A 22,926-nucleotide genomic window follows, 5' to 3' on the forward strand; every position below is an offset into this window, starting at 1 on the left:
TACGCCTACCGACGCGCAAGGGTACTGCTACGCAAAAGTTTCCGGATCCAGTCTGACGCCTGGGGATATTCTAAGGTAAGGAATCTATCACTAACTAATGTCTCCCACAGATATATCGTTACACAAGTAGTAACTTGTGCAACAAGACCCTCCGCCGTTCCTCTCCCCAAATTAAATCCTGCAACAGGGAATCCAGCTGTCGGAACCACCAAATAGGCAGTATAATTGGGAGGTTGATGACCATTTAAGTCAGGGAAATCCTAGCCATAAGGGGTAAATGCAACAAGCACCAAAAAGGAACAAATGCCTTAAGGGACCGGAGAATCCTATCTAAATTTCCTTCCGTCAGATCTTCCAGGTAATTAAAGATTTTAATACCTACATATTTAAAGGAATTAGGTGCCCAATTAAGGTCTACTGGGAGGTCCTCGGGCGTGGCAGAGCTGCAACTTCCAGGAACAGGTAGGTCTTGCTTTTGTTGACCCGTAGACCCTCCAAGTGTTCAAATTGTTTTAGGCGTGTCAGCACTGTATCAGAACCCCCTGCTGCATCCTCCAGGTAAATCAGGAGATCATCCGCATAAAGAGATATTACGTGGTTACGCTTATCTACTGTTAAGCCTAGTCCTTCGCCCCCCCTGCCTAAATAATGTGGCCAACAGTTCAATTCCCAGAGCAAATAAAAGAGGAGATAGAGGTCAACCCTGCCTGGTACCCCAAACGATTGCATATTGAGCCAACACTGTTTTACCTGTCCTGACCCTAGCAGTGGGACATTGTTATAACATTTTTACCCATTTTACCATCCTGCTCCAAGACCAAATGCGTGCCATTACTGAAAATAAATAATCCCATCCTATAGAGTTGAAAGCTTTCTCCAGATCTATGGTCAAGATTGCAGCTCATGGGAGGGATCGCATCTCAGGGTGGTATAGAACCGAGTATAGTCTGCGCAAATTGAATGAGGTGTTCCGGGACAGGATAAATCTGTTCTGATCCGGTTGGATCACTGTAGATATGTAAGGAAGTATACGCAATGCCAGGACTTTGCTAAGGATCTTAAAATCCATATTGAGCATGGAGAGAGGTCTATAATCTACAATTTGGGCACCTGGGTTTGTGATCTTGGGTAGTGGAATCACAAGCTCATCCCGTGTGGACGAAAGGATTCAGCAAAAAGAGTCACCAAGCGTGGTCCCAACTTGGAGGCGTAGACAGAATTAAATTCCATGGGGAGGCCATCTGGGCCCGGCGTCTTGCCCGTGGCCATACTATTGATAGCTTCCAGAATCTACTGCAGTGTCACCGGGCTTCCCAGTGTCTCCTGTGCCTGTCTATCTACTACCGAGAGTTGTAGTGGATAAAAAGTTTCTGACCTCCTCTGGCATGGCTGGCGACTAGGCATAGTAAAGGGTTTCATAATACGCGCAGAATAGCAAATTATTCTCCTCCGGGTCATGAACAGACATGGGTAATTGGCGCTCCTCGAATTTCAGGTCTGATCAGCCAGGCCAGCAAGCGGCCAGGCTTCCCCTCATCCTCCTGTACTTTAGTGAAGTATGCCCTGTAATCATGGCAACTGACTTACCTTGTTATTGTGACAAGTTAAACTGGTTTATAAGGTTTTTGATGGCAGTCAGCAGCTTTCTAGTGCCTGGAAGCCTGTCCTCCTCTGTCATGGCATCATAGGCCCGACACATCTGGCCACACATAACTTTGGGTTATCCAGAGAAGCCAGATAATGGACCATTCTAATATTAGATTTGGTCGTTCTAGATATAATAAATGCAACACCTTTGGAGTGAAGATCCTAGCTGACATATCCAACGCCCTGACATTCAAGATTCTTTTGCAAGATATAAATTAGAGCAGCATCGCTAGCTTACCTAAAATTTCCTTCTCTGGCAGGAATTGATTATGGTGGAAACATTCTAAGAAGCATAGCCCCAAGTTTGCGTCACATAGACGTATATATTTTGGTTCTGGGACACTGAAAACTGTACTACTTAGAGCAGTCTACACACAAGTGGAATTTCCCTATTGGCATTCCACCACAATCAATCGGGTGTCTTGTAAAACGCAGCTACTCACCCGTAAGGGTCTCAAAAGTGCTGGTGGTGGGGGAGGGGGAGACTGCGGATACATCTATAGCAACAGTGGTTCAGTCGAAGAGCCAGGTCTTGAGGTCCTTCCTGAATTGAGGCAGTGACATTGATTGCCTGAGGTGGAGAAGTAGAGTGTTCCAGGTTTTTGTTGTGATGTAGGTTAAGGATCTTCCTACGGCCATGGTCTTCGGATTTGTGAGTCTGTGGCCAGTGCATGTTGACCTGAGTGGAGGTCTCTAGTGTCCAGTGATGTGACTGGGAGGGGTGGGGAGGGGTGGACTGATTGAGGACGAGTCTGGCAGAGGCTTTCTGAATGTTCTGCAGTTTCTTGAAGAGTTTCTGGGTGATGCCGGGATAGAGTGTGTTGCCGTAGTAGAGTCAGCTGCTGATGAGTGGGTGGGTGATAGTCTTTCTGGACTCAGTGGGGATACACTTGAAGATCTTTCAGAGTAGGCATAGTGTGTGATAGTAGTATGATGAGACAGTGTTGATCTGGCGCTTTATTCTGAGTGAGGAGTCCAGGTTGATGCAGAGGTTTCGTGCGTGGTCTATGGGTGTGGGGAAGTTTCCAAGTGCAGGAGTCAATTCAATTCAAAAAAACTTTATTCGATCATTTGTTAATAATCATAAAAGTACATACATACATAAATAGTTAAAAACATATAGGTACAGCTAATTTTAGAACATTCATGTATCAAGAAGCATATTCCTCCAGCGTACCGACTTCAAGATGAATACTGCAGTAAAAAAACAGATGTCCTGCGAACCAAGTCCAAATAAAAGCCTCATAGCAGATACAATTGTGGATACATTATATTTTTTTAAAAGTGGTTTCAAGTATATTTTACGGAGATGAAGATAAAAAGGGCATAACAATAGAAAGTGCTCCGGGCTTTGCTTTGTAGTCCCATCACATGGACAGGGGGCAGTAGTGTAAGTTTTCATATGAGGATACGCAACAAGCAAATGAACAGTCCCCATCCGCAATCTTGTCAAAACATATTGGTGGGAACGAATAGTAACCATTTTAAGGTATCCTGCGAATCCTGATTCTGCCATGTTATACCTATCGTAAAAAACATGTGTAGAAAACTTAGAGGTAGCTACATTACGCTTTACCATACTAGCCCTCAGGAATTCGTGTTTAACCTCAATCTTTGGGATGTCTATAACACAAAGTGGATTATCACACACAGCAAGATTAAAGACATCTTAAAATACACGAATGATATAATTAAGCCAGGGAATACGGGAACATTTTTCCATGTGGAGACAGTCTAAAATAATCTTTTTTGTGAACCCCGTCTGCTCCTTAATCCATATAGATCTCCATACTATCAGTGGTCTTAAATTGATCAAATCAGAAAGATGTTCCAGTCCAACCTCCTGGTGGATCAATTTAGTTGAAGCACAGGGTGGTAGACACAGAAGTTTTTTAACAAATTTATTTTCCTCCACATGGAGCATATTATGATTACAATGGCCCCATATACCTGAGCCATAGAGGGCCAGGGCAACGCATTTATGGCGATATAAGTACAACATGTCGGGTATCCGCCTAGAGCCTAGCTTAGATGCAAACTTAAATATGCCAAAGGAACACTTGGCCATTTTGGCTCTTACATTGGTCATTTCGGATGCCCACATCCCCCCACTATTAAAAGTGATACCTAAGTAACAAAATTTGTCAACCACTTGTATTATTTGATCCATAACTGTAAAAGGTCTTAGATTTTTGACTTTCTTACCGCAGGCCATTATAAAAGTTTTTGAATTGTTTATTTTTAATTTCCTCCCATTGATAAAATCCACAAATTTGTCCATGAGTTTTTGCAGCCCAAGAGGGGTTCTCGAAAGCAGAACCGCGTCATCCGCATAAAGCAATATCGGAATGGAGGGGCCGTCGGCGGTCGGTGCGTCAGCACTGACAGCCCGTAGTTCAAACTCAATTGCATTGATAAAAAGGGAGAAAAGAAGGGGAGCGAGGACACATACCTGCCTAATACCAGAGCCTACCAGAATACTCGGTGTACACTCTCCCGATTGCCCATAACGTATCTTGGCCGACAAGTTCCTGTATAATTGGGCCAAGAAATAAATGATTTCTCGTGGGGCTCCCATATCCAGTAGGGTTGACCACAGAAGACCATGGTCAACCAGGTCGAAAGCACTGGAAAGGTCAGCAAAGCAAAGAAACAACGAGCCTTGCTTAGCACATGTATATTTGCCTATGATGAGGTCCAGGTTTATGCACTGTTCTATTGTGCCTAATCCCTTACGGAATCCAAACTGGGAGTCCGCAAGTACTCCTTTTTCTTCAACCCAGTCCTCCAAACGCCTCAATAATACCCTACTCATAATTTTTAGGGAGGCAGTAAGGAGAGAAATCGGGCGATAGTTTTTTTGCCTCTCCTCTCGCACCTGTGCAGGAGTCATAATAATAATAATTCCGACCTTTATAAAGTGCAAACAGCTACCTCAAACAGGTGTCTGGGCACTAGAACAGTAGTCAGCATGCCAAGATGACAAGAAAGCAGGCCACAAAGGCACTATCCTAGGCTAAAGAGACAAGTTTTAAAAGATTTTCTGAATAGTAGCTCTGATCCAATTTGGCTAATATTGGCCAGACGGAGGGAGTGGAGCCTAGGATGAGGACCTCAGTCTTCTCTGAGTTGAGCTTGAGGCAGCTGTCCTTCATCCAGGTGGCGACAGCCTTCATCCCATAGTGGAAGTATTTTTGGGAAACTGAGGGTTCGTTAGTGAGTGAGAGAATCAGCTGGGTATTGTCGGTGTATGAAACGATGTTGAGTCTGTGGTTTCTGACGATGGCTGCAAACGGATCCATGCAGATGTTAAAGAGTGGTGCTCAGGGAGGAGCCCTGAGGAACTCTGCAGCTGATTTCTGTGGGTTCAGAGTGGAACAAGGGTAGTCTGACTGTGTGTTCGACCAGTGAAAAAGGAGCAGATCCATTTCAGGGCTTTGTCGCAGATGTTGTGGAGTCTTGTGCCTAGGGTGCGGTGAGTGACTGTATCCGGGGTGGCCTAGAGGTCCAGAAGGATGAGGGCTGCAGTTTCGCCTCAATCGAGGAGGGTGTGGATGCCATCTGTGGTGGCGAGGAGTGCGGTCTCAGTGCTATGGTTGCTTAGGAAGCCGGATTGAGAGAGAACTAGGATGTGGTTTGCTTCTTTGGGTCAGTCGGGTCAGTAGAGGGTTTCTTCAGCAGGGGATTGATCTCTGCGTGTTTCCAGTCTTTCTGTAATGTGGCAGAATTGATGGTACGGCAGAGTCCGGGGGCGATGAAGGTGCTGTCTCTGTTGAAGATGTGGTGCAAACAGGGATCCGAGGGTGCTCTGTAATGGATGCTGTTAATGATCTTGAGGGTGTCGTCAGTGGCGAGGGGAGTCCAGCTGAGCAGGGTTTGCTGGGTTGCCGTGTCGTTTAGTGCTGTGGTTACTGGTGGGGCGAGGGGATCTTGGTTATATCAGGCTGTTGAAGCTTTCCTAGATTATTCTTAATCTTACTTGTGGAAGAAGGTGCCGAGTTTGTTGCAGAGGTCTTGGGAGGATGGGATGTCTGCTGTTTACACAAGGCAAATAACCTGCTGACAAGTGACCTGCTGGATTAGCAACCTGCAGGCATTGATGATTCAGTATAGCAGACAACTACTGGCCATTTACGACAGGAAATTAATGATATATTTTACTTTTGCCTCCTTGGGATTCAGACTCCTTCCTAAGCATCAGTGTGATCATCTTTGCCATGCTGAACTGCTTAACTGTGGACTCAATATCCTTTTGCTGTCGATTGAAACCTGCTCCGATAGTCAGAGGAAGGTCCAATGTCTACTGTAATCCCCCATGCCATCAACCAGAGGGCTCCTTACATAATCAAAGGATGTGACCTGCTGTGAGTATCCCTCAGATTATTCAGAATCTGGGAAAGAAGAAGGATTGGAGAATTAAAGTTTCAGAACTGGAAACCACAGTTGCGTTCTCCATCTTGATGTCACAAGGATCAAGTTTGCGTTCAGTTTCCTGAGTTGTGCTGAAGGTCTTGTGATTATTGTGAAGGTGGGAAAGCTTACCTGTAGATTTTTCTCCTGCCATGAAGAAAGTGGTCAGTCACTTGCCTTAGAACCTGGCCTCCAACTGAAGCCTCCAGCCTTCAGGGTTAGTCTTGAAGGAATGTAAAGCAGCTTGTTTTACCAGAATTCAATCTTCTAGTATAGATTAAATGAAAAGAGAACCACACAGAAGTTGTAAGAATATGTATTTCTTATATAACACTGTCTAGTACATTACAGTATCTCCAACACGGAGATAAGTCACGAAGCACACAATACTTTAGCAAAGAAATCACAGTAAATTGCACTAATAAACAGTGGGCGCCAGGAGGGGGACCAAACCATATACTAAGTATAAAAACCACTACTTGAGTCAGGACAATGTCGAGAGGACAGAGAATTGCTGGATCCCCAAGGAACCACTCTAGGTGAGTAAATAGGGACCCCACGAAGAGCGTGTACAGTAAGTTAACACAACCGTGTGCTCTGTACAAGTCTATGTGCAAATCGCGGTTGGATTTTTAAAGATTAAGGCGCCATCTCCAGCATTGTATCTTTTATAGATTCACATGCTTGAATCTTCCCCGTCGTCAATGTAGGATTCCCATGGTAACAGTAGCAATAGTAGTGCTGAATATATTACATAGACCTCCATAGAAATAAAATGCAATTGAGTACTCTTTCTGCCTAATTTTATGACATCAAAAGTTCAGCCAATCACTGCAGAGACCTCAGGGTAACCCTCTCCACAGAACCACCACACCTCAGATTTCTAACCGCATGTCATGTGATTGAGTCTCTCTGAGCTCTGCTCAGTGACAGTTTTTTTTTCTTCCAACTTTTGACCTCCAGCTTCCAGCTCAAGGTAATCCTTTCTGTGACGTTCAAAATGCCAGATAAAAAAGGGTTGTTTAGGCCCTGTACTTGTAGGAAATCTAGACTTTTCTCAGAAGATCCCCACAAGTAATGTCTCTTTTGCCTCACCCTGACCATAAACCCAGGGAGTGCAAATAGTGCTGTACCTTCTCGGCCAAGACTCTCAAGGATGGGGAAGGAAGACTGCTCCTCTGGCTCCAGAAGAAAAAATCTGTTTCTGAATCTGCTCTGACAATGGTGTCCTAGTTTCTGCCAACGGTGGTGGTACCAGCATTGACACAGTTGACGGTCACGTCGACAGAAGAAAAAATCCATTTGGGGCCTTCAAAAATACACTATTTTCAAAGATCTCTCCTTTACCTCCAGCACATCTACTTCACTTTCAGGAGTCTGAAGATGATAGTATGTTTGGTCCTGCGTATAGTCCCTCTCAAGTAAAGGTTAAGTGCCAGGACTCTGAGGCTTGAGGACTTAAAGGACATTGACCCTTCCTCTTACCTAGCAGGAGAGTATTCATTCACTGATACGGCTGCTGCACAATAGCCAGAATCTTTTCAATGAACATTATCCCTATGACGAAGAAGATCCTCGCCATTTTAGAGAACCATCTATTAATGTACCGGTATCGTTGGTGACAGACACGCGTCATATGTTAAATGATTATTACAGACGCTTTCCTGAGACTAATGCTCCGCAACATTCTCTGCCCCCTCAACATGACCCTGTAGAGCTTGCAGGACAAGTAACACCTAAGCCCACAAGGGAAAAGGTTTTTTCCTCCAGTTATTATTGCTGACGATACTCAGAATGTGGACCAACAACAAGTAGAGGAAGGAGAGATGCACACTGATGTTGACACCGAGGATGAATGGTATGATTACATAGTTCCCACGCTGTCATCAAGAGATGACTGCGTCCAGCAGACTCTCCAGCAGAGTCCAGCAGACTCTGTAGGAGGGATATGAATCCCTCCTCCAGCATAACATAACCGGTGTATTTGTAAAGCAGACTATCCCCCTGCTGATAACAGGAGCTTTCATGACCTGCTGGAACACGCATCGAAGCACTTTGATCTGCTTATGCCAGTTGAACAAACTGAGTGTTTCTTGCATGACTTTAAGTCAGGCACTCAGCGATTCATTAGGGCAATTCCCATAGTGGATTACTTATGGCAAGAAGGTCTTAAACTGATGAGTACACCAGCTTCTATCCCAGTGGTGATACCAAAACTGGACAAGAAGTACAAAGCTACTGATAATTCACCTACATGCCTAATTGGGCATCCTAGGCTGGATTCTGTAATTATGCAGGCCGCACAAAGAACAGCAAAAAAAATACGGCATCTCAGTGTTCTGCACCTCCAGATAAAGAAGGTCGCCGGCTGGACAACATCAGAAAAAGGTTTTCCGCTCTGGCGGCTACTTCTAGAGAGCTTCCCACGCTATGGCCATTCTGGGAAGGTACGACCGACCGATGTGATCGGACCGGTCTAAACTACTAGAACATCTGCCTTAAATAAAAAAAAAAAGGAAGCAAGGGATATCTTATCGGAAGGAGTGAGGCCTTGTACTGAGAATATAGAGATTGATACGGATAACTCTTCAACTTCCTTTCGTCAAATGGCAGGAGCAGCAGTGCTGACGCTTCAGGGTTGGCTGGAGACTTCTGCCCTGAAGTTCAGGCTAAGGTGTTAGATATTCCTTTTGATGGCAAGTGTTTATTTGGCCGTCATATAGATGTAGCCCTTCAATCTATAAAGAAAGACACCGACACTGCTAAATTCTTGGCAACGCTGCAACAACATAGTTTCCAGTCCTTTCTGGATAGAGTTCGAGGGCAGTATACACCTAGACCGCAGTTCCAACAGCAGTTTCAACATTACCCTCAAAGCACCTATCAAACGTATAATCAACCTTTCAGGTCCAGCACTGCATCGTCCTATTCACAGCTCACTGGTCGTAAAATGCAGCAATCGGCCAGGATAACGCAGGATTCGAACAAAAGGCAAGAGTGTCACCAGGCCCCTGCCACTGCAGTTCCACAACATTTCGATTCAACCTGCTCAACCTTCTTACAAAAATGGATGTCGAGCTAGTCAGACTAATAGGTTTTATATATCTTCCATCACTGCCACACCCTGGAGTTTTTACAGCATCCTCCAATTACCCCGTCTCCGAAAAGTTCCACTTTGTCATCTACCAGATCCCAAGAGGGAAATAAAAACTCTTCTTTCCAAACGCTCCATAGAAAAGGTACCCTTACATCAGCGCAATCAGGGTTTTATTCCTGTTTCTTCTTAATCAAAAAGAAAACCGGGAAATGGAGGCAAGTCATGGACCTCCAGTTGCTAACCAAATTCATCAAAAACCAATAGTTCAAAATGTTGTCTTCTCGGGAAATCCTTCTTTTTGTGGAAAAAGGGATTATCTGTCATCTCTCGATCTTCTCGATACTTATTTTCACATCCCCATTCATCCCAAGCATCGAAGATATCTCAGGTTCAAAGTGGCGGGGTGCCATTATCAGTTCAGAGTGCTTCCCTTCGGTTTGTAATCTGCTCCCAGGGTCTTCACCAAATGCATGGCTCCGATAGCTGCCTTTCTGAGACGTTCAGGTCGCCACATATTTCCCTACCTGGACGGCTGGTTAAAAGCTCCTTCGTTTGAGGCAGCCAGAAGCTCTACTCAAACTTGCTGCATCTTTTCCAATATCTGGGTCTTCACCTCCATCTAGAAAAGTATTCTCTCATTTCTTCCAACTCTTTGACTTTCCTAGGAGCTCATCCAACGATATGATCCAAATCACGACTATGAAAACTGCGATGCCTTGGTGAAAGACCAAGGAAAACCTTACTCAGGGTCTTTCTTTCATTCACTCAACTCCTCAGTTCGTGATGACGTGGGATGCGTCCATGGAGGGTTCGGGGGCTCACCTCCAAGAGCTACAGGTGCACAGAAAGTGGTCCAAACAGGAGTTAAAATGTCACATAAACCTTCAGAGCAGCGTTTCCCAAACTGTGGTCCGCGGACCCCCAGGGGTCCCTGAGACATGAAAAATGAAACCCCCATGCGTCCTCACAGCACAAAAGAGCTGTGAATGTTGGCGCAGGGGCGGCAAGACCACAACAATACAATCGGGAGGCGGGGGCAGCGAATGGGCAGTGGGCAGGCAGGGGGGCGGGCCGCAGGGGGCACAGCGGCTGGGAAAACGAGTGGAACAGAAGGCAAAAGGGGCACAAAAACAAGGAAAAAACGAGTGGCACAGAAGGCAGAAGTGCACTAAAACTAGGGAAAACGAGTGGGACAGAGGGCAGACAGGCACAAAAACGAGGGAAAAACGAGTTGCACAGAGGGCAGAAAGGCACAAAAACGAGTGGAACAGCGGGCCTAAAGGCACAAAAAACTAGGGAAAAACGAGTGGAACAAAGGGCAGAAAGGCACAAAAAACGAGTGGAACAGAGGGCAGAAAGGCACAAAAACGAGTGGGACAGAGGGCAGAAGAGCACAAAAAACGAGGGGAAAACGAGTGGAACAGCGGGCAGAAAGGCACAAAAAACTAGGGGAAAATGAGTGGAACAAAGGGCAGAAAGGCACAAAAAACGAGTAGAACAGAGGGCAGAAAGGCACAAAAACGAGTGGGACAGAGGGCAGAAGAGCACAAAAAACGAGGGGAAAACGAGTGGAACAGAGGGCAGAAAGGCACAAAAACGAGTGGAACAGAGGACAAAGGCACAAAAAACGAGGGGAAACGATTGGAACAGAAGCCAGAAGGGCACAAAACCAAGAAAAAAACGAGTGGCACAGAAGGCAGAAGGGCAAAAAAAACAAGTGGAACAGAGGGCAGGAGTGCACAAAAAACAAGGGAAAACGAGTGGAACAGGGCAGAAAGGCACAAAAAACTAGGGAAAAATTTGTGGCACAGAAGGCAGAAGGGCACAAAAAACGAGTGGAACAGAAGGCAAAAGGGGCACAAAACCAAGAAAAAAACAAGTGGAACAGAGGGCAGGAGTGCACAAAAAACAAGGGAAAACGAGTGGAACAGGGCAGAAAGGCACAAAAAACTAGGGAAAAATTTGTGGCACATAGGGCAGAAAGGCGCAAAAAATGAGTGGAACAGAGGGCAGAAGGGCACAAAAAATTAGGGGAAAACGAGTGGCACAGAGGGCAGAAAGGCACAAAAAATGAGGGGAAAACGAGTGGCACAGAGGGCAGAAAGGCACGAAAAACGAGTGGAACTGAGGGCAGAAAGGCACAAAAAACGAGTGAAAACGAGTGCAACAGGGGGCAGAAAGGCACAAAAAACGAGTGGAACAGAGGGCAGAAAGGCACAAAAAATGAGTGGAACAGAGGGCAAAAAGGCACAGAAAAAGGGGAAAAACGAGTGGAACAGAAGGCAAAAGGGGCACAAAAACTAGGGAAAAACGATTGGCACTGAGGGCAGACGGGCACAAAAAACCCATGGCACAGAGGCAAAACACAGAATACAGAAATATTGGGGCAGCTAAGAACAGAAGGCAGAACGGGCAAAGAGGCCCGGGGGCAGCGAGGGGAACAGAAGGGAAAACCGGGCAGAGACACGGGGTAGCGAGGGGTACAGAAGGAAAGACCGGGCAGAGAGAGCACGGGGACTGCGAGGGGAACAGAAGGAAGAAAAAGAGACATGGACCACGTACAGGCAGCGGGGGAAGACAGACAACAGCAGTCACAGACACAACAATGAAAATGCAGGCAATACAATAACAGCAATAAAGGCATATGTGTATAGGTTACCGTTACTTGGCAGGCAGGTAAAAATAGATGCAGCCAGGATCAGCAGTAGGATGTTCGTGCTGCTGTCTGATTGCTCACTTTCCACAAGCCCTTGGGTGAATTGTGTGCTGTCAAGCTTTCATATTCAGACATATCAAGCTCTTATTCTGTGTAGCCTTTGCAGTTTGTTGTTGGCAAGGGACAGGGCAGTGGGCATCCTAACAGGAGAGGGTCATGTAAGGTGCCACGCAAGCCCTCTCTGAAATATGCCTTAACTGCACTGTTCACCCCTTGGTGGTAAAATGTTGTTCTGCTGTCTGTGACTAAAGATTGTCTAACAGGGGTTTATAGTAATTGGCATAGCATTGTTCCATGATCTCGCTGAAACAATATGCCTCCTGTGCAGATACCTTCCTGCCATCTCTTGCACTTCCATGATGAACTCCTAATATAGACCTTGAATTTTCTCCGTACACTGGACTCGTAGCTTTTTGCACTACTTGTTAGAATTTTCACAATAATCGTTGCTCCTTGGGGCATGTCTTTATTATAAAATGCTTCATAATTGTATAATATTTTAGACCTTATTAAACTGTGAATAGGTAAAAATGCTAATAATTCACAATCATTCAACCTGTTGCTGTAAGGAAGGGTCACCACTCCAAGGCGCTGGAATGAGAATGTAGAGGTGCTGCTATTGGTGAGAGCAGGAGACTTGTACCACTAAATAATACACTGCTGTATGCATACATGTCCATGCCAATAGACCCAATTGGCTGTCTCCCTCTTGAAATTGCCTCTGCTTCAAAAGGCGTTTTTAAAAAGAAATTTAAATTGTACAAATTGCTTGGGGTTCCAGTAGTGATTCCGTGGGGTCCTCGGGAGTCAAAAGTTTGGGAACCACTGTTCTAGAGTAAAGAGCAGTGTTCTTGGACCTGAAAGCTTCCTTGCCTCGGATTCGGGGTTCTCCGGTTCTAGTCCGTACAGACAACACTACCACCATGTTCTAGCTCCAAAAACAGGATGGCACCAGATTCAAGCTCTCTCTCTTCAAGCTCAGCAGATTTGGGAATGACTTCTACTCAATCAAATCACACTACGAGTGGAGCATGTGCCAGGTGTCCACAATCAGTGGGCTGACTCTCTCAGCAGGGTATCCAAACAGTACCATGAATGGGAGCTCAACGACCAGATGTTGCAGATGGTCTTTTGGTCTTGGGGCTTCCCAACATTAGATCTGTTCGCTACGTACCTCAACAAAAAGGGCACCTTTTACACAAGAAGAACTCCTCAACCGGGATCGTGGGGAGACCCTTTTCAGCTTCCCTTGACAGGAAAATTTGCCTACGCCTTTCCCCCATTTACTCTCATTCCTCGAGTTCTCCAAAAAATGAAACTGGAGCCGTGCTGCCTCATTTTCATCGCTCCTGAGGGGTCAAGGAAATTTTGGGTCACAGAGCTACTTCGCCTATCAGAGTGCGCTCTGATTCTCTTTCTTCCGAGAGAGGATCTTATTTACATGGACAAGAGGCAAGTGATCCATCTTCAAATTCTCTGTCTTCACATGTCTGCATTGCTCCTTACTTCGCTGAATTTGGGAATTTAAACATACCTAATGATTGCAAAGCAATTTTTCAAAATTTTCGAGCTCCATCCACGCTCAAGTGTTACTCTGCTAAATGGAAAAAGTTTTGTATATGGTGTATCGCTCATTCATTACATCAACTTTCATCCTCTCCGGAGCAAGTATCGCTCTATCATTTGCACCTAGCCAAGGCGGGGCTCTCGCATTCTTCCATTAAGATTCACCTTGCTGCAATTTCTAGATAAGGAAATTCTGACACGCCTCTTCAGGGCCTACACATCGGTTAAATCTCCTCCCGTGCTGTGGCAGTTAAATACAGTCCTGTCGCAACTAATGCGTTCCCCATTTGAGCCTATACACAAATGTGACTTAATATTTCTCTCTTGAAAGGTAGCCTTTCTCTTGCCCATTACCTCAGCCAGATGTATCAGCGAAATTCAAGTATTCACTGTAAAGGAACCATATCCTAAATTTCTGGCAGACAGAGTTATTCTACGTACTAAGCCTTCGTTCATACCAAAAGTGCCTTCATCATATCACCTCAACAAGCCTATAATTTTGCCTACATTGTTTCCAAATCCATCCTCAGTGGCGGAAAAATCTCTCCAATTTCCAGACTTCAAATGCTGTTTGAAATGTTATCTACAAAGAACAAGATCCTTTCATAAGTCTTCTCAACTACTGATTTCTTACTCTGCGCCCAGAAAGGGACTCGCCCTAATTAGGACCAGTATTGCTTACTGGGTCACTTTAACTATTGGCTTCTGCCATGAAAATGCTGGACATCCATTGCCTGCAAGGGTGCAGGCCCATTCGACGAGAAAGACTGCAACTTATTCAGCCCTGTTTGCGTGTGCTTCTCTTCCTGACATATGCAGGGTAGCTACGTGGGCGAGGACTCGCACGTTCACAAAGCATTACTGCCTGGATGGTTGGAGAAAGGCGGATCTAGCCGTGGGACAAGCGGCACTTCGTCATCTCTATTGCCTAAGGTAGGTGGATTGTAGCCATCCTGGTTTCTTTATTTACTTATTTGTTTATTCCTGTATATCTATTTGATAGTTATCATTACTTGCATTAAGTGAATTCTGATTATATATGTTTTTCTCTGGAGCTGTCATAGTGGGATTGTTCGCCTTCATTATTTCTTTTTAAATTAACAATACTGCTCTTTAATCTGATTCAAGCATGTGAATCTGTAAAAGATACAATGCTGGAGACCTGTACACTGTGGTTCTACAATATTGATATGTTTTATAGATTCACATGCGACCCGCCCTCCTCCCCGGTTAGGCTCACCATTTTATCTCAGAGTATTACTTAATGCAGGCCTTTGCGCATTTGTTTCACTGATTTCTTGTGCCTGCTTCTACCGAGGCACAAGATGGCTGTCAACAGCATGAAGCTCGTGATCTGGAGGGTACGCGGATCCTGTGTGGCCATAGATATTGAAACTTTTTTACTTTTGTTTTTCTCAGCAACTGCAGAACGGATTCACACCATTTAACAACAAGCATTGGAAATGCAATAGGTCTCGCAGCATTAGAGTTAGTGCTTTTAGAATTGTTTATGGTTTTTTTTTGTAAATCTTTAGCATTTTTGTTTCCTGTAGCCAATGCTAAAGAATTACAAATAAAAAAAGCCATAAACAATTCTAAAAGCTCTAACTCAAATGCTCCGAGACCTATTGCACTGTGTGAGCGTGAGGGGTTGAGGGTGAGTGAGGGTGAGAGAGGGTGAGGGTGAGTGAGGGTGAGTGAGGGTGAGGGTGAGTGAGGGTGAGTGAGGGTGAGTGAGGGTGAGTGTGAGTGTGAGTTAGGGTGAGGGGTTGAGGGTGGGTGAGGGGTTGAGGGTGGGTGAGGGGTTGAGGGTGGGTGAGGGTGAGGGGTTGAGGGTGAGTGAGAGTGAGTGAGGGTGAGGGGTTGAGAGTGAGGGTGGGTGAGGGTGAGTGAGGGCGAGTGAGGTGTTGAGGGTGAGTGAGGGTGAGGGTGAGGGTGAGGGGTTGAGGGTGAGGGTAGGTGAGGGGTTGAGGGTGAGTGAGGGTGAGGGTGATGCTGAGGGGTTGAGGGGTTGAGGGTGAGTGAGGGGTTGAGGGTGAAGGGGTGAGGGTAAGTGAGGGTGAGTGAGGGTGAGGGGTTGAGGGTGAGGGGTTGAGGGTGAGTGAGGGTGAGGCATTGAGGGTGAGTGTGGGTGAGTGAGGGTGAGGGTGAGTGAGGGTGAGTGAGGGGTTGAGGGTGAGTGAGGGGTTGAGGGTGAGTGAGAGTGAGGGTGAGTGAGGGTGAGGGTGAGTGAGGGTGAGGGTGAGTGTGAGTTAGTGTGAGTTAGGGTGAGGGGTTGAGGGTGGGTGAGGGTGAGGGGTTGAGGATGAGTGAGGGTGAGTGAGGGGTTGAGGGTGAGTGAGGGTGAGTGAGAGTGAGTGAGGGAGGGTGAGGGGTTGAGGGTGAGGGGTTGAGGGTGAGGGGTTGAGGGTGAGGGGTTGAGGGTGAGGGGTTGAGGGTGAGGGGTTGAGGGTGAGGGGTCGAGGGTGAGGGGTCGAGGGTGAGGGGTCGAGGGTGAGGGGTTGAGGGTGAGCCTGATATGAGACAACTAGGTAAAACACAGAAAGCTACTAATAAGCTGGAACAACTTAGAATAGGAGGTAACCAGATAAGATGAATTAAGGTCCAAACTACAGCAATAGAGTAGAGAAGAAAAGATAAAATATGTACCACCTAAGCTAAGAGAGACGAAATCTAAATTCATCTATGCCTTCTATCCATATATCAATATATTAGAAAACGGGCAAAAGTCAAAAGGTAAGATTTATTATATGGATAGACAGGTAAAACATAATAGAATAGAAAGAATAATGAGATAGACCGATATCTAAAACATGCCCCTAGCCTCAACTGCACAATTCAACATAGGCAGCTCGAGGGTAGAATGTAGAAATATAATATTACTGCCTGGACCTATAGAGATGTCCCCACTAAAAAAGAGAATCCCCGCAAATTAGTAAACCCTCATAGTGTAGGGGAAGTAAGAAACAAGGAAAAAAAACGACATCGAATAATGTAGGGACATATAGGGAATTTAAATAAAAAATGAAAAAGCCAGCGATGGCAATATACTGAAGCTACTCTTTTTATAAATATGTTCGGAGCCACTACTATAATATCCAGAATAAAGATAGAACCTGTATACTTCGTAGTGGCTCCGAAGCTCACCCCTTCCCAAGATGGCGCGGGGAAAAAAAAGGATCGGCCAATACACACATCATGTCAGTATGCCGATACCATGCTAATATGCCGATAGGAATTACGAAATAAATAGGATTCTATCTTATAATATAAAAATAATCAATGAGCCCAATCCTTAACATATACATGACGAGAGAAATCTATAAATATGTTTGGCCAGTACTACAAAACGCATTTCGGTAGGAACTACTCCCCTCCAAGATGGCGCGTTCAAAACGCCGGGGAACACATACATAATACGAAGGCGCGGACTTGTGGCAAAGCTGATGCCAATTATCCAATTGAATCCCCTTTAAAAACAGCGCGTCCTGCCGAAGACCTCTGAGAGAGGAAAAAGACGAGGCAGACGAGTGCAACCGGAGCTAAAAGGTAAGCTGGGAACATCAACTAGCAGTCTATGGGAGTTACGAAGGACCTACTTACCGAGAGGGTAAAGCAGGATGGGAGAGAGAGATGGGAGAGAGGGTGAGTACAAGACGGAGGGGAGGGGGAGGAGAAATGCGACACGGTGGGAGGGGGCGGAGCGGGTAAACAAACACGGACGGTATCTTCTACGCGGGCAGTGAAGGCGGGAGGCTGTCAGAGGGAGCCTGGCTGACGAGCTGGGAGAGAGGGTGAGAGAGACGGCAGGATGAGAGAGAGGGTGAGAGAGACGGGAAGATGGTAGGGGGGTGAGGGAGACGGCAGGGTGGGAGGAGAAAGGGTGAGAGAGAGATACCAGGATGGGAGAGAGAGATGGGAGAGAGGGTGAGTACAAGACGGAGGGGGGGGGGAGGAGAAATGCGACACGGCGGGAGGGGGCGGAGCGGGTAAACAAACACGGACGTGCACGCGCTTTTAAGGTCAATGCGCATGCGCATAAGCTCAATGCGCATGCGCATTGACCTTAAAAGTCACGGGCACTGCAAGGAATCGCCACGATTCCTTGCAGTGTGGATAAAGAGTGGATAAGTCGCAATAGTCTCGCTTGCTCGATGCGCATGCGCATCGACAGGCGAGACCTAAAAAGGGTTCTTTCTGAACCAAGGGCTACTTTTTTGCCAAATTTGGTGTGATTCCGTTCAGCAGTTTGGGCTGTAGCAACCATTTTGTGCTGTCCGGGACTTCCAGTCGGTGGAATCATACCTATCACATCGGTAACGGTGTTGAGGTATGATTCCAGAATGTTTGACACCAAACATGATAGGGTCAGTTGCAGCCATTTTCGAGACGGTCATCGTGCGGTCACGTAATGCCCCTCTATATTAGTATAAGGCTGCTTCACTGACAATCTGGGAGAATGGTCTACGTAGGCTGCAGGGGGACCCTGCTCATGCAGGGGCATCCTCTCACTTAGAACCAAGCACCCTTCCCTAGGATTGTAAAGGCCGCAATAGGGGTGACCTATAGGTTTTAAGTGCAGTGACCCTTACATATAGTAAACCTATATCTGTTGTAATTGGTGCATGCACCACTTTACACAGGCTGCAATTGCATGCCTGTAGTTTCATTTTGAATGATCTCTCGTGGGTGGCATAAAACGCGCTGTAGCCCATAGGAGACCTCTGGGGTACCTATGCCCTCGGAACATGGGTACCATAATCTAACGACTGACAAGGGTACCCCAGTATCCAATCTGGGGTGTACCTAAATACATAACATAACAGTTTAGGGAGAAAGCAGATTGACCATGGCCCTGATTAGCAGGATCCCCGTCAGACTAGTCAAAAACAGCATCACATCAAGCAAAAAGTGGGGGTAACCATAAGAAGCAGATCCTATTTTCCTGTGATGTTGATTAATGCAATGCTGTTGTTTTAAAGCCTCATTGGATATGTAGTCCGTCTGTTGTTCTATAATAAGGTATTGATTAGCAATAAATGAAGGCAGTGAATAACATAAATCTTGCCTCCTGACACAGAAATGTGTAACTGACTGTATTGTGATTTGATTTTGTGGATGCATGATCAGCAGCTGAGTTATTGTTGGGTATTATTTCCGAGGTCTGTGTGACAGCTTGAAGATCAAGTAAACACGTGATTGGCTCCCTAAAGCTTAAGCATCGCTTTGATTCACTGCCTTTTCTGTTTAGCTATGTAATTGGTTTTCTGACAATTTTAAAGAAATGTCAGTGGCTGTGTGGGAATAATTTAGATGTGTAATTAGCTGGCTTGTGAATATTAGATGGATTGATTGGCTGCATGGTGATTATGTAGACTGTAACAATTACTAAGATTTGCAATTGGCTGTTGATATATTTTGTCGTTCAGTGACTGACTACCTGATAATATTGAACTGACTACCTGGTAATATTTCAGCACTAGGATAGTTTTATAGTGATAATGTAGATCTCCAGTAGGCTGCATGATAAATATGTATATGTCTTATTGTTTGCTCAATGATTATCTAAACCTATAATTATCTTTCTTTTTCTCACAGGAATACGAGCAGAACTGCAGGACGTTTTTCTTGGTGGCAGCGATGTTATTGGAGCGAGAGCCTTCGATTGAGCAGACGGTGGTGTCTGCTTTGAGAAAGACCCTGCGTGAACTAAGCAAGCAGTGCGTGCAGGAACTCCAGAACTTTATTGAGCGCTATGATATGGGTATCGGGCGCTAAAGAAACTTCAGATAAATATATGAGCCCTGGGGCTATGGTGCACTGTCTTGAGTGTGCAAAGAATTATCAGGCCAGCTACTCTTCAGCACTGAGAAGGAGGGTGTACACCAACAAATGGCAGTGGGTGAGAAATAGTTGGCCCCAAAAATCTCTAGAAGTAGCTACTTTGGTAAGATACAAGGAAGGTACACTGCAAAGAGCACCTAGCTATCTTTTCCTAGAAGTCTCAACAACCCGTATAGAAATAGGGTGCGTTCAGAGCAGCCTGAAATGAAGAAAAGCCAAACTGGCTAGGGCAGATAGTCACACTTGGATGTGACTGACTGCCCCGGCTATGCCAGCCTTGTCAGGGTCTTTTGTCTGGCAGGGAACGCCCCTAATATCCCTTATTGACCAGTTGGATTTGAAGGAGTGGTGGCCTCCATATTGAGGAGAAAACACTAACCGCTGACCTCTCCTACCCTAAGGACACAATTTCACAATGTTTTGTGTAGGTTTTATTTTGATATTGAAATAAAGCTGGTTTTGTTTTAAAAAAGACAGCTGCTAAACGTACGTGTTTGCTTAGTACATTGCTTGTAGCAAAAGAGATGCCTTTAATGTGTGGAGGATTCATGATGAACAAGCATTGCCAAAGCCAAAATATATATATTTTTTTAATTTTGATCCTATGACAGTTGAAATGAGATCATAAAAAGACTGAACTAAAATATACTGACATAAAGAGAAAGGCATGACTGTGTGTGCCTTACATGTAGAAAATAATCAAGAATAGCCCTTTCTGTTGATCTTGAGGGTAGGCTAAGTCTGTAGGGAGATCAAGGAACTAATCAAACATGGGGTTGGATGCTTAGTGGGTTGTAGACTTTGGAGCCTGGATGTCGAATTTAATGGGACATTGACTTGACAGAGTATGACCGGAGACAAATGGGTGCTTGATATTGTACAGAACTGTTAAAGTTGATTTCCAACGTTCTACATCCAACATTCCACCCAAGTGGAGAAGGTTCAAACACCCCTTTCATAAAATGCAATAAAGAATGTTCAATAGCAGCATACAAACATTCATCTATTCCAGTTGCCTTCTAGATCTGGTAAAGGCTTCAAAAACAACTCTGATCCAATCCTGCTTCTCAAAAGAGCCAACAAACCGTCAAAACGGAAAATAAGGAGATCCTGGTACTCCCAACAGATTGACTTCTACTCCTGACATTGGAATTCAGTGTTTTTCATAGATCCGCAAGATGCATTTGTAATGTCCTGTTAATAGAAAAAACAACAGCAGATAATTTTCCCTTCTGCGTGACGAATCAACACTTTCAAATCAAGGTGTCCGTCTGGCAGAAGGTCGCACCCAGGCAATTCTTTCAGTGCGTGATAGCAGTGATAACTTTTTTGAGCTGCCACGTGACTTTTTTTAATTCTTATTTAGATGAAGACTTCTTATAGCCACAAAGCACTTTGGGTTCTGTAAATGACAGCAGAGTTTCTTCGCAGCCCAGTCCTACAGATCAATTATGATAAGTCAACATTGATGTTGGTCCTGATGCAGCAGGAAGCTCACCAAATTGAATTTACCCTATAAAAAACTTGATTTCACAAGGTCAATTTCAATATCCTCACCCTGAGTCTCACCCCAGTCTTAATCATTTCTCTGATTTCTAAAATACCATGGTCCCCCGATTGATCTTTTTGTTGAGCAGACAGGGACTGAAATACTAGAAACGTCAGCAATTATTTATGAGGACCTGGAATAAATAATTGTTACCTCAGACCATAACTAAATACTTTCTCAGCCACAGATGCACACACCTTGAGACAAGAAATATGTCCAAAAGAAGAAAACAAAACCGATCAAGATAACTCATGAAAAACATTTATCTAAAGCCTCATATTGCATGTACAAGTCAAGGAAAAAAGCATTTTAGCTGGAAAATCCCCTGTGGAGAGAAACATTTGAGGTTCAGTTATTAGTCTAATAAAGCAAAGCTGATCAGTTCAGATTAGTCTTCTGTTAGATCTGGTCAAGTCTGATCTGCAGCACCAATGCCACAGTCTGAGACAGATAACCTCTCAACCAAAAGGTTTTTTCCCTGCACACTTTACCAGCCGGCAAATACAGGATTCGAGGTCGCCGTTGGATATAGTTCAGATCACAAAAGTCTATTCTACCAGTGTGGATGGAAAGGGACTTAAGAAAGATAATAGGAAGTAAAAGTCTGTCAGACAGCATACCAGGCAGGAAAGGATAAAGATAGACAGCAGCCCCACTCCTCCTCCGATGAGACAATTATACCTCAAGTGTTCCAGGTTGACACTCTTTAAGGTATCCATTCCATCAGTTCATGGGGTTCTCATTGGTCACTTAGGGTTGTCTGTTGTGGGGTGATCAGCGAAACACACAAATCCGGATGCATGAAGTAATTATTTTTCCAAATTTCATTAAGTTAATTTGTGTTCCCCTTTACATAATTTCCACAGAAGTAGGTGGAGTTTTAATTTGCGTACAGTTCTTCCATTCCCAGGCGCTTTTCCCTGAGTTTGCAACAGTATTGTTACATTTCTATTGAATGTTTCTTAGTAAGAAGTGAGTCATTTGTTAGCAGCGACAGAAATGCAACTCCACAGAAAGTTCTCAAATGGCATAGGTGACTTTCTCACATGATTTTACATTAACGTAGAATACAAGAAACAATTGAGTCCTACATGAAATTTTATCTGAATCACTACCTGTTATTTCCATTATAATTCACACATTTTCCTGTATGCATTTCAATTCTCTCTGTTATAACAGCTACCGCTTCTACTAGGTTCTACATTTTAATATTGGGTACTACTAAAAAGAAAATTCAAAAGCGTACATTATAATTTTTCAAAACAAATTATTAGCGTGTCACTCTCAAAACATGTTATTTTTTAGACATAAATACGCTCAGGTGTAGTTCTCATGTTATTTCTTTTATTCGTTTGCATTTTCGTATCTTCATTTATAACACTTTGCATGCTTTAATGATGCCTTATGTATTTGCATGTTTTTTGGTCTCAGCAAGTTAACACTTCAGATAATATCTAGCTCAATCAATCCCACCTTTGATGGCAAATCATGCCATCACACAATCTTATCTCATTATTTATCACATTTTGATGTCTACATTTGTTTCAACCTTGCCTGTTTCAAATTTTTCATATCGTCATCGTAACTACATTTCCTAATTAATAATTCAATTTCTGCTCCTATTTCTTTTATTCCCTTTAGTTTTTCCTTCAACTTCTTACGCTTACAGTAACAATATATCAATATTATGATTAGTAAGCCAATAGCAATAGTTATTAGTGGTGTCAGTATTTTTCCCACTAGACTTCCTCCCAGTGCTGCAAACCAATTTTCCACAGATGAGAATCTCTTCCCAATGGTTTCCCAAGCACCATCCGCCTCTAGCTCTGTTAGTTCTTTCCCCAAGTTCGTAATGTTGCTAATATAACTCCGCAAATCTTTACTTTTGACAGGCATGTAAGTACAGCACTGGTGAACCGTTCACATAAGACAGACTCCGCCTTCTATTAATAGAAGAACATCTAAAGCAGGCCGGTTTTGTAAAACCATATATTAGATAGCAACCATTTCTGTATCTATGACAAGAAATCCACTGTATCACTTGACAGCCAATCTACTGCAGTTGAAAGGTTCCAGATTTTGTGTGAATTTAATATA

At 44.5% G+C, this 22,926-nt stretch overlaps 1 protein-coding gene across 3 annotated transcripts in view; it reads left to right on the forward strand.

Moving 5' to 3' along the window:
* LOC147712865 (uncharacterized) overlaps window positions 1-19,754 on the forward strand; it is a 244,564-nt gene extending 224,810 nt beyond the window's left edge. For all 3 annotated transcript variants that reach the window (XM_086923527.1, XM_086923526.1, XM_086923528.1), the window contains exon 8: window positions 19,035-19,754. In XM_086923527.1, the coding sequence (XP_086779653.1) occupies window positions 19,035-19,214 (180 nt within the window). In that variant the 3' untranslated portion in view covers window positions 19,215-19,754. The remainder of the gene's footprint in view (window positions 1-19,034) is intronic.
* The last annotated feature ends 3,172 nt before the right edge of the window (window positions 19,755-22,926 follow it).

Source organism: Lissotriton vulgaris, chromosome 5 (assembly GCF_964263255.1).
Source record: "Lissotriton vulgaris chromosome 5, aLisVul1.2, whole genome shotgun sequence".
Taxonomy (NCBI): domain Eukaryota; kingdom Metazoa; phylum Chordata; class Amphibia; order Caudata; family Salamandridae; genus Lissotriton; species Lissotriton vulgaris.